The sequence below is a fragment of the Neomonachus schauinslandi genome, chromosome 3 (assembly GCF_002201575.2).
Source record: "Neomonachus schauinslandi chromosome 3, ASM220157v2, whole genome shotgun sequence".
In the NCBI taxonomy this organism is placed as follows: domain Eukaryota; kingdom Metazoa; phylum Chordata; class Mammalia; order Carnivora; family Phocidae; genus Neomonachus; species Neomonachus schauinslandi.
The window spans coordinates 131,640,297-131,653,289 of record NC_058405.1 but is presented as its reverse complement, the minus strand read 5'-3'; the positions used below and the strand labels follow the sequence as shown (position 1 = coordinate 131,653,289).

At 35.3% G+C, this 12,993-nt stretch overlaps 1 protein-coding gene across 1 annotated transcript in view; it reads right to left on the bottom strand.

Moving 5' to 3' along the window:
• The window catches only part of UBR3 (ubiquitin protein ligase E3 component n-recognin 3), a 229,045-nt gene that overhangs the window by 181,399 nt on the left and 34,653 nt on the right, over positions 1-12,993 (bottom strand). Inside the window, exons 2-5 of the mRNA XM_044913670.1 lie at positions 11,084-11,223; positions 6,817-6,975; positions 1,152-1,295; positions 560-609 (exon numbers count right to left, since the gene is read on the bottom strand). Coding sequence (XP_044769605.1) covers positions 560-609; positions 1,152-1,295; positions 6,817-6,975; positions 11,084-11,223 — 493 coding nt within the window. The remainder of the gene's footprint in view (positions 1-559; positions 610-1,151; positions 1,296-6,816; positions 6,976-11,083; positions 11,224-12,993) is intronic.

The window sequence follows — 12,993 nt, the reverse complement described above, 5'->3', positions numbered from 1 at the left end:
AAGATTATAGACAAATATTTGTAAAACAATTCTGTTATAAATTGTATACTAATAAAATATAGGAATGCTACAAAGGATTTATCAGAAATATTTAATAAGCACTACTATTTGCCTAATAAATACTATAAAAGTTGAAATTTCAAACCAACAGTCTATTTCCAAGTACATTGCTTTTTTAAATAAGGTATAACATACAAGGTGTAACTTATTATGAGATTAGAAAAGCAGTTACCTTTTATATTCTTTTAATACATTGTTCCAAACTTAGCTAAATTTCTTAAAACAATTTCACTATATTATGACAATTTGGATCAATTTAGGGATATCTACCTAGGAAAGATCTCTATCTCTTTCTATCTCCCATTTCTAAACTGTGAGAAAGAGATGAATTATAAAGAAGAAGCAAAAATCTGGTAACTGAAATCTTGGCTAAGTTATTCCACTCTAGGCTTCAGTGTCCTTGTCTACAAAATGAGGAACTTAAACTAAAATAATATCCACAAATCTGTATAGTTCTAAAACTTTTTAAATTCTATTTTCAAAAAGTTTTAAATCTCACCTCATCTGAGGAATCTAGCTGTCCCAATGTTCCTGTTGCACCTGCAAAACCTTTGGAAAGGAAAAAAAGTTTCCTTCATAACTGTTACATATTGACTTACTTTAAAATTATTTTGAGACATAAACAAAAAGCCAAGTTTTATTACCTTAAGACAACTCATTCTAACAGATATCTTGGCAGAGTTCAACATTTATCTTTAATAAATTCGGATCTAATAGATTTATGCTTCCAAAGAAATCTCTAGTAAAAATCCAGATTTAATCATCACAAATGGTGTTTTAGAAGGATCTCTTACTTCTTAGTTTTAAACCATGGTTTGTTAAAATATTGAGATACTAAAGTTTTGGGCTATTCTTAAATAGCAATGTTTTTCATGAGTTAGAACTAGAACCTTAATAAACTAACCAAATTCCATTTAAGAAAAACACATTCTCTTCTTTGGCCCATCTATGCTTTCTTGCTTCTACATTTTTACTACTTTCCTTAAAAAGAATCACACGTTATTTAAATTTCTTCAATAATAAGTCAAGTTTGAGGGTCTTTTTGTTTTAATACAGAAAAGTTATCACTGTTCCAATTAAAACAGACAAACCTTGAGCTGCCAGAGTGCTAGTGCCAGCTGATGGCTCCTGTATACCATACACAAGTTTATCCTCAGGATATGTAAGTCCAGAGCTCTTCAAAGCTATAAGGTACTTTTCATGACTTTTCTTTGCACAAGCATTTTCTCCAAGACCTAATATTTAAAACAAATTTAAAATCAGAAAAAAAAATTCCATTCAAAATATAAGTAAAGCAATCTCAGTAATTAATATATATACATATATAAAATAGCTAAATATTCCAATGGCAGGAGAACCCTAGAATGAATATCAAACAGCTTCAGACAACAATGCAGAGCATGCTTATAATGAATAATAAAATCTACTAGGTAACTGAGTATCTAAAATATGCCAGTCACAGGAGGTGCAAAGATTAACAAGAGTATGTTTCCTGCCTTAAGGAACTTGAAAATTCATGTAGAGAAAGGTAAATAATATGGTAAGTGACAAGTGACAAACCATTTGGTTTGACAATCTATGATCTCATAATACTGTGCCATTAGACTTACCCGAAGCAAAATACTTAGGAAAGGCTTCCTGGATAAAATAATGTCTGAGTGGAATTTTCAAATACTATAACTGATATTACTCTTAATTCCTGCTTTATCAAACTTTTTCCATCATATTTAAAGAATTAAAAGTATAATTTCTATAGAAATATCAGTAAAAACTAATTTATTCCAAAAAATATTGAAAAGCTTAGGTTCTAGAGTTACACAATCCTAAAACTTTCGCTTTAGTATAGCAGCTTATTAATTATTGCCAATTTTTGTTTTATTTTTTAATGTATTTATGGAGAATGGAATGATAGTAAAAGAAATTTTAGTATATATTTTGAGAACTCTTTAAAAGTAAAAAATTACTCTGTCTGAAAGCCAAATTACCATGGCATTTGATACCTCCTAGGCAAATTATGTATCTTAAATTAAGGTCCCAAGCTCTCCAATTATAAAAATATATAAGTGAACTTCTTTAATATTTGTTGAGCTTTTCTGTATTTCCTCTGTTTGCTAGCCTAATAATTGCAATAGAACAGTTTGTTTTTTAAATATCTGTCTCTCTGGGCTGATTTAAAAACAACAACAACAACACTCTAGCACTTATTAAACAGTCAGGAATATATCCATCCTTCAAGTCCAATATTAAAAAGTTACACTTAGTTCAAAAAAAATAATAATAATACACTTAGTTTATAAAGAATAAAGACCTTCTAAGCATCCTATGTAAGAAATGACTAAATGTCTCCTGAATAATAAAAGCCATGTATTTACCTCAATCATGACAGATGAAATTTATAATACTTTTTTTTTAAGATTTTATTTATTTATTTGACAGAGAGAGACACAGCGAGAGACACAAGCAGGGGGAGTGGGAGAGGGAGAAGCAGGCTTCCCACCGAGCAGGGAACCCCAAGCGGGGCTCGATCCCAGGACCCCGGGACCATGACCTGAGCCGAAGGCAGACACTTAACGACTGAGCCACCCAGGCGCCCCAAATTTATAATACTTTTTAAGTAACAAAATATATTTTATCAACCCTCACAACAAGCCTGAGAAAAATGAATGTATAATAACCATTTTTTTAAGAAGATGGGTAGGGGCAGAGGGAGAGAAAAAGAATCTTAAGCAGGCTCCACATCCAGCACAGAGCCCAACACAAGCCTCAATCTCACAACCCTGAGATTATAACCTGAGCCAAAATCAAGAGTCGAATACTTAACCAACTGAACCATCCAGGTACCCCTATAATTACCATTCTTAAAAGTAAAGAAATGGAGGGGCGCCTGGGTGACTCAGTCGGTTAAGCGTCTGCCTTCAGCTCAGGTTGTGATCCCACAGTCCTGGGATCAAGCCCCGTGTGGGGCTCCCTGCTCAGCGGGGAGCTTGCTTCTCCCTCTCCCTCTGCCCCTCCCCGTTCCCCTGTTCATGCTCTCTCTCCCTATCTCTCTCTCAAGTAAATAATGGAGGCTTAAAAACATGGCTAGCCAGTGAATAAGCAAGCAGTAACTACAAGTGCAGTAGCCTATAAATTTTAAACTTCTGAACCAAAATTTAACGTGATTTCCATCACTAAAAGTCAGCCAAGGATTTCTGTTGAGTTGTTTTTTTTATTTCAAGAAATAATTAAAAAGGAATTGTAGAAATAAGACAATTATCATAAATCATTCCTAAGGTATACATTCTTATAATGATTAAGAACAACTTGCTGCTTTCTTCCACAACAGCTGAGATTCTAAATAAGGCTTGAAGAAATAGCAAACAGACCACCAGGTATAATTTGATCTTTCTCCAGCTTTGTCTCCAAAATTCAAATACAAGCTACCATCATCTTTATCCTAGGCTGCAGTTGAGTTTTTCTATTCTTGCCCCTTCCAATCTATTTTTGGCAAAATAGCAAGTCATCTTTTTAAAACACATATCTGATCATGTCACTCTTAAAATATTTCCATGACTTCCCAATACATTCAGGATAAGATATAAAATATCACATGGCCCATGAGAGCCATGGATCTAGGCTAATTGTGGTAACCTTATTTGTGCCACTATCACCCTACATTCATTTCATTTCAACACTACACCTTTTTTTAGTCCCTTTTTAAAAAAGTAAGCTCATTCTCACCCGTAAGTATTTCAACATGGAATCTAGGAGGTGTCTAGGTGTGACTGATATTCTTTATATTTATCCTGCTTGAGGTTCATTAAGCATCTTGCATCTATAAGTCAATGTTTTTCATCCAATTTGGATGAAATTTTAGTCATGATTTTTTCAAATGTTTCTTTTCTGCCACATTCATACTCTTTCATCCTCCTGGGATTCCAATTACAGGCACGTTAGAGCATCTGATTCTGTCTAACAGGTCCCTAAGGCTCTGTTGCATTTTCTCTCTGTTTTCTAGAATGAATAATCAATTTTTTTTAATGATTTTACTTATTTATTTGAGAGAGAGAGCATGAGCAGGTGAGGGCCAGAGGGAGAAGCAGACTCCCCGCTGAACAGGGAGCCCAATGCGGGGCTCGAACCCAGAATCGATCATGACCTGAGCCAAAGGCAGACGCTTAACTGACTGATCCACCCAGGTGCCCCCAGATTGAATAACCTATTAATCTGTCTTCAAATTCATTAAGTCTTTCTTCTACCCTTTCCAGTCTGCTGCTAAGCCCATCCAGTAAATTTTTTCACTTTAATTACTGCACTCAATGCTAATTTTCAGTTCTAGATTTTCTTTTATTGTTTATATTTCTTTGCTAAGATTCTTTATCTCTTCACTCATTAACATCATATTTACTTTTAAGTATTTGAACAGATCTTCCTTTAATTTCTTGAACATATTTATAATAGTTGCTTTTTTTTTTTTAAGAGAGTGGGGAATGGACAGAGGGAGAGGGAGAAAGAGAATCTTAAGCAGGCTCATGCCCAGCACGGAGCCCAACACAGGGATCAATCTCACAACCCTGAGATTGTGAACTGAGCCAAAATCAAGAGTCGGATGTTTAACCAACTGAGCACCCAGGTGCGCCTATAATAGTTGCTTTAGTATCTTTATCTGCTAAATCCAATATCTGGTCCATTTCAAGGTCAATTTATATTGACAGCCCTATTTCTTGGTTATAGGGCATAATTTCTTATTTTCCTGCATGTTTAGTTTTTATTGTATGCTGGACATTCTAATGACACATTATAGAAGATTCTGGATTCTATTATCTTCCTTTGAAGATTATTAATTTTAATTCTAGAAGACCATTCAATTAACAGCCTGATCACCTAAAAACTCACAAAGGTTTGGTAAAGGTTTGTAAAGGGCAGGTCTGTAGGGGCGCCTGGGTGGCTCAGTTGGTTAGGCATCCAGCTCTTGATTTTAGCTCAGGTCATGATCTCAGGGTTGTGGGATTGAGCCCCATGTCGGGCTTTGTACTGGGCATGGAGTCTGCTTGGGATTCTATCTCTCTCTCTCTCTCTCTCTGCCCTTCCCCCCTGCCTTACTCTGTCTCTCTGTCCCCCTTTCTAAAAATAAAAAAAAAAAAATGAAAATAAAAAATAAGGGCAGGTCTGTAGAAAGCCTAAGGTTCTCAAAAGGCCCTCTAAATTGACAGGAATAATCTCTAAACTCTGTCTCAACTAGATGCCTATGGTATTAACAAGTTCTCTCCAGTCTGGCTGGGCTGAAACTCCAACATCTCTGAAAACTGCTTAACCTCTTATATCTCTACTCTGCTTTTAAACCCATAGCAGTCACTCTCTAATAAGCCTGAGGCAGTCTTCTGTACATGTGTATCTCAGTCCTCGGCCAAGCACTTTCAGAGGTCCCCCCATACATCTGCCCCCAAACCTCTTGGTATTCTACCTCAAAGATTCCAGTTTCCAACTGTTTCAGCTGTCCCTAACTGTGACCTCTACCTCCTTACCTCAGGTGGGCCACCACACTGCTTCAATACCAGCTTGTCGTGCTGCAGTCAGGAAGTTATCCCTAGACAGAGATTCGGAGCAATCGTGGGGTTCATCTCATGCTTTTCTTTTCTCTCAAAGATTTATAGTCTTGTACTGCCCTCTGTCCAGTGCCTGATAACAGCTGCCTCACATTTTTTCCAGTTTTATGTTGTTTATGACATACGGGCTAGCCCAGAAATCAAAAGCAGAAGATGTCCTCTACCTTGAATACAACCCCATCCCATTACCACCCAACACCCCTCACCCTCTAGCTAAATGACTTTCTCTCAACCATTAGGTTTTACTTTCAGTATCACTTCTTCAGTGAAGCTTCCCCATCTTCCCCATCAGTGAAATCAAGTCTCCCTCTTATAAACACTTGCCCTACCCTTTCATATCATTTACTACAAGTTTATAAATCATACAATTTTTTTGGTTTGGGAGTTGTATTAATGCCATCTCACTCACTAGACCTTAAGCTTTATAAGGGCAGGGATAGGATTACCTGGTTTACTACTTGCATTGCCTACCCCAAACTCTAGTACCTAGCCCAAAACCAAGCACATAGTAGGTGCTTAATAAGTATTTGCTGAAAAAAATTAATGTCAGATAAGACTATCTCTGAATAACATATGGTTCACAATACACATGAAAATTTCACCATTCTAAAGAAAACATAAACTTTTCAAAATGTGTTGTTCAGGAGCCAGCAGAAATAATGTTATTTAAAGTATTTGTTGTACTATAAAACTGAGCTAACCTGAAGAATTTTAAACTGAAGTATTTTATATAACAGTATATCATATACAAACATACTCAACAATTCCAAGTTTTGTAACTTAAATTCTACATTATTATAAAATCCTATGCCATACAATCCAAAAGTATAGAACACCAAAAATGAAGACACAGAAGTAGTTTTGTTACTGTTTGGGGAAGGGGAGGTGGAGTAAGATTATGAATATGTCACACCAAAACTTAGAGGAGAGCTGGATTCTAGTGCTAACTCCTAAATAAGTTAGTTGTGAGGCACTGAACTGGTCATTTAATTTTTCTGGGACTCAGTTTCTTCATCCATAAAATAAGAAGTACTTTTAATAACTTCCATCTTTAGCATTTTATGGAAAAAAAAATCTACATTTTACATTTAAGTTTGAAAATACACAATTTCTTATGATTACAGTGACATAAGCAAATTTTAACTTTCTTCTATGCTAATGTTTTACTTACCAGAAGTCAGATCTTTGTAGTTTTGTTGGTTTGTCAAAACCTGAGTAAGAACAGACCGCATTGCTCCTCCCATTTTAGTTAGATCTTCTAAAAAGGAAATTTGAGGTTCCAAAAGCTGAAGGACTTTGTTAAGGTCTTTTTCTGATGGTACATCAGCTGCTGAAAAAACATATAATTAACTTCCTTCAAAATATTTTGCTAAAAAATAACAATATTTTATTCTTTTAAAGTTACAGCAGCTTGGATAAGAGTATTTTATAATCAAAAAATTAATATAAAAACTCTGTTTAGGGGCGCCTGGGTGGCTCAGTCATTGGGCATCTGCCTTCGGCTCCAGTCATGATCCCAGGGTCCTGGGATCGAGCCCCGCATCGGGCTCCCTGCTCGGCAGGAAGCCTGCTTCTCCCTCTCCCACGCCCCCTGCTTGTGTTCCCTCTCTCACTGTGTCTCTCTCTGTCAAATGAATAATCTTAAAAAAAAAAAAAAAAAACTCTGTTTAGAAGGTAGTTATCATTGGGGCACCTGGGTGGCTTAGTCAGTTAAGCATCTGCCTTCGGCTCAGGTCATGATCCCAGAGTCCTGGGATCGAGCCCCACGTTGGGCTCCCTGCTCAGCAGGGAGTCTGCCTGTCCCTCTACCCCTGCCCCTCCACCCTGCTCATGCTCTCACTCACTTTCTCTCAAATAAATAAAATCTTTAGAAAAAAAATGAAGAAGGTAGTTATTCACCCAGCCCCCAGCCCCCAGCCTAGGGAAGACTTGCTCAGAAATTCAATCATCTGAGAAAAAGTAGATGGAGAAAAGAGATGACTTCATTAAGGTATTAAGCACTTAATTTGGTTAAAAAGCATTCAATTTGAGGCTCCTTTATTTCCAGATATATAAATGTAAACATAACACCATTTCAAAATTAGACAGTGTTTAAGAAAAAGTTAAGATCACTTCCTAAAATAAAACAAGACAGAAATCAAGTAATATTGAGAGTAGCATATGAATATTAGAAAAAAATGAAAAAAAAAAAAGAATATTAGAACACAATTATGTCAGCACTAAATTTAAACCTGTGTAGCAAATAACCCATCCTCTATCATATTCTAAAAATACAAACTCACGTTAGCTGGAGGTCAAAGCAACTAAAATGAAAAATAACTGTTTTCGGGGCGCCTGGGTGGCTCAGTCATTAAGCGTCTGCCTTCAGCTCAGGTCATGATCCCAGGGTCCTGGGATCGAGCCCCGCGTCGGGCTCCCCGCTCCGCGGGAAGCCTGCTTCTCCCTCTCCCACTCCCCCTGCTTGTGTTCCCCCTCTCGCTGTGTCTCTCTCTGTCAAATAAATAAAATCTTTAAAAAAAAAGAGAGAGAAAAATAACTGTTTTCATAAACATAAATGTTTTTACTAGCTTTTAAGTACCAGAAAAGATATGCCTAGTAGAGTTGGAGGAACAGAGAAAAAACTTGTACAGCAACTGAAAAAGAATATTTAAAAGGGAAAAAAGAAAAGATTTTTCAGAGAAACTGAGGTCCTGAAGAAATGAAAAATGAAATTTAGAGTTCAGACATAATTAGCTAAAAGGATGCTTATAAGGGAGCTAATAGGGGGCCTGTGTGCCCAGGAAAGGGGAACATCAATTTCATTCAACATTTATTCAGCATCTACTACATGATAGGCACTGGGAAGCAAAACTAAGTAAGAACTAGTTCCTACCCCCAAGGAACTAACAACCCAGTTCAAAGATGGTCTGTAAATGAAATTCTAGATCACTCTGAGTCCTGGGACCCAGACCAAAAAAACACCTTAACTTTCTCAGTGGATAACTAATCCTGTATATTATTCATCTTTATGTCCTCCCCAGTGACTTATGTAGTAACACAGCAAATATTTAATTAACATTTGTTCTTCATTTGCAAGGGCTCTAGATAAGCTTTGACACTCATCTGAGGATTGTAGGATGAAATGACAAATGGAACTCAAGGCATCTGCCAAACAACAAAATCTCTGAGCTTCTATTATTACCTCAGGATTAAATGATTTCGAATCCTTTCTTTAATTTTAAACAGTGATCTCTACACAAAGTAATGTAGTAATTTTTCTAGCATAGAAAGAAGAAATGAATGTTGAGCATAAGTGATAATATAGAAAGGAAAATTTCATGAAACTAAGTTCATGACTCATCTTAAGTCAAAAAAGTGCTTCCATTCATTCCTTTATATTTTCAGATAATGGTAACAAATAATTATCAAAGCTATGTACCTATGTCATCTATCTATTATAACTGCTAAATGTCCCTAAAGAAAAAAATTAAACATAATACACTTTTGTATGAATTACTCTCTAATCAAAATAATGGTTCTCGGGGCGCCTGGGTGGCTCAGTCATTAAGCGTCTGCCTTCGGCTCAGGTCATGATCCCAGAGTCCTGGGATGGAGCCCCGCATCGGGCTCCCTGCTCTGCGGGAAGCCTGCTTCTCCCTCTCCCACTCCCCCTGCTTGTGTTCCCTCTCTCGCTGTGTCTCTCTCTGTCAAATAAATAAATAAAATCTTTAAAAAAAAAAAAATAATGGTTCTCATAATAAATTATTTCTATTTATTACCTTTCTAAAATAGGACACTTATAATACAAAATGTAAATTTCCAAAAACTCTGTTAACTAGTATATGAGAAATAGCACAAAGGCAAGTTCAATAACCTAGCTGGTCTCTAGTTCCTTCATTCCAAAGAGAGAGTAGTTTGGGGCTGAATCAAAATAATATTTCTTCCTGTATTTTAAGACATACTTGAGAGGAGTGGAAGTTGTTAACAAAGGATTGTATATTTTGCTTAAAATGTAGAAATAAGAGTATAAGTGTTTGCTCACAATGAGAATAACATGGTACTTTTATTTTTTTACTTTTTTATTGTTATGTTAATCACCATACATTACATCATTAGCTTTTGATGTAGTGTTCCATGATTCATTGTTTGCGTGTAACACCCAGTGCTCCATTCAATACATGCCCTCCTTAATACCCATCATCAGGCTAACCCATCCTCCTACCCCACTCCCCTCTAGAACCCTGTTTGTTTCTCAGAGTCCATCGTCTCTCATGGTTCGTCTCCCCCTCCGATTTCCCTCCCTTCAGAGAATAATATGGTACTTTTAAAAATGATGAAGATTCGGGGCGCCTGGGTGGCTCAGTCATTAAGTATCTGCCTTCGCCTCAGGTCATGATCTCAGGGTCCTGGGATTGAGCCCCACACTGGGCTCCCCGCTATGTGGGAAGCCTGCTTCTCCCTCTCCCACTCCCCCCTGCTGTGTTCCCTCTGTCACTGTGTCTCTCTCTTTCAAATAAATAAATAAAATCTTTAAAAAAAAAAAATGATGAAGATGCTATATGTTTCTTCACACTTCAATGATGGGGGGATAGATAAAAATGTGTGCCATAGTTTCAAACTGGATTTAAGATTATTTATAGTAAATAAATAATTTAAAACCTCTAAAAGTAATTCAAGATGCAGTCCTTTAAATGATAAAAATACAAGTATCATCAGAAAGGTAAAAGATCAGAAAAAGTTAATAAATTTGTTTCATACCACACTAATTGGTATCTGTAATTCACAATGTCAGACTGACAACTTTAACAGATAATATCTAAATCCAAAATATTTAACTGAAGTATATTAGTCAAGATGGTGACTAAATCTTAAAAGGCAAGAAGATTATCTATAATTTGCATGTTTCTTTTTTCTTTTCAATAATATCATGATGCTTACCCCCATACATTCTACCTGTAATATGGGAGTGAATAATTTGACTCTCTCATACGTTGCTATATACGAAGAGGAATAAAAATATAGAGACATCTACAAAAAAAAAAAAAGGAGAGAGAGAGAGATGGTGAAAGAGTAGTTTAGCTTCTAAAACTCTAAGTTAAATTCACACATTTCCAAGACTTCTTAATTCTGTTCTATCATAATATAATTGTAAATAAAGTCACTTTAACCCCATAAAATGATTATTTCCTCATCTGCTAAAGGCCAAGTAAGTTTGATCCTAAGCATCTATGATCCCAGGAGCAGAAAGTCCCAAACTGTGCTACTACAAGGTACCTATCAGGTCATGTAATTGATGTATACTAAAGTATGTTTTTATTTAGTCTCTGTATTTCATAGTCATATCATAAAACAAGTTAAGCAAAAAAATGATATCTGAAAAAATTCACCTTGTTATTAATGCTAAACTGTGTTAATAGGGAACTTAAAAAGAGTACTAACAAAAAGTAGATTAAACATACCTGGTTCATTATAGCCTTCTCTTAAGTACTGAATAAGACAAAAAATAAATCTTGGAAGAACAAATTCAGACATCATCAGTAAGTCTTTGGGGACACAGGGAATATTTGAACTTGATTTAATTTGATGCCTTTTGCAAAACCTGTAATATGAAAAAGAAAAAAATTAACAGTGATGTCTAATCTGCCAGGAACATATTACCTCTATATACAATATCCATAAACAGAATGCAGGCCAATATCAAAGCTGATTTATTACTCCTCTACGATTCTTAAGGTACCAAGTTAAAAGACTATAGTTTTAATCAGTTTTTAAATAAAATATGTGCCTGAGGAGGATTTCCTCCTAATAAAAGACCATACTAGTTAGATGCCAACTAGAATACAAAAAGAAAATCTCATTACAGGATTTAATATTTTTTAACTGCAATTTATTACTTTCACATATTACTTTATTACTTCTACCCTTTATAAACCATTTAGTAGAAAATGATTATTTCCTAAGAATTCACATTTTCTATTCCTTAACTATTTCTAACTTATTGTATTAATGAATATGTAAGGGACAGAAATACTTAAAGCTTATTTGAAAAATTTTTAAATAGTACACATAAGTATATACATTTCTTTTAATCTTGTTTATACTTATTTTAAAGTATGATTGGTATACCTGAACAAAAATGAAGCAAACTATCCTGTATTCACAATCCAAATAATCACAAGTAAGATATTTTGTGGCAATACAAAATAACCACACTAAACTTAAAATGCCCAGAAACAAACTTATTAGGAAGAGTGCAGAAACTATCTTACCTAAAAAACATAAAAGATCTGAATAGAGAAAAACTACATTCTCTAAATGGAAAAACCAGTTTTATTTTTTTAAAAGTCAGTTCCACCAAGCTTAATGCCGTTACAGTTAAATCACAATGAGACTAATGACAAACTAATTCTGAAGTTCCAATAGAAGAGCATATGTGTGAAAAAAAAAAATCAGTAAAACTCGGGGAAAAAAAATGATTACTGACAGTGACTTAGACCTTAAAATGTAGTACAAAGCTATTATAATTAAAAATCTGTGGTAATACAATATCTTCAGTGGACCACAATGGACTCTAGAAAGAGACTACATAAATTTGTGAAAATAGTATCATAAATATGGCATATCAATTCAATGTGGAAGGAAGAAGACTTTCAATAAATTGCTTTAGAACAATTGATTATTTTTATGCAGGAAGTAAATTTTATTTTCATCTTACACCATATACAAAATATATTCCATACAAATCAAAAGTGAAAAAAGGTACCAGGAAAAAATAAACTATTCCCCCACCATTACTTCAAAGTGTAGAAAGTGTAACTAAGTAAAACTTTAAACCAAAAGCCATAACTGTAAGATAAAAATTGACTACATAAATCAAGCTTCTATACAGAAGACAATTACAAATTGAAAAAAATATTTACAAGAGGTAAAACAGATCAAAGATTAGTATCTTTGATAATGAACACTTGAAAATGGATAAGAAAAAGAAAAAGAAAAAAAACCAATTCAATAGAAAAATCAGCCAAGGTCATGAACAAGTCACAAAAAAAATTACTGAATGGCCAATAAACATGAAAAGATGCTCGAGGTGACTAATAACCAAAGCAATGAATTTTATTAAAATAAAAAATGAGGGGCGCCTGGGTGGCTCAGTTGATTAAGTGTCTGCCTTCTGCTCAGGTCATGATCCCAGGGTCCTGGGATCAAGTCCCTCATTGGGCTCCTAGCTCAGCAGGGAGCCTGCTTCTCCCTCTCCCTCTGCCACTCCCCCTGCTTGTGCTCTCTCTCTCTGTCAAATAAATAAATAAAATCTTTTGGAAGGAAGGAAGGAAGGAAGGAAGGAGGGAGGGAGGGAGGGAGGGAGGGAGGG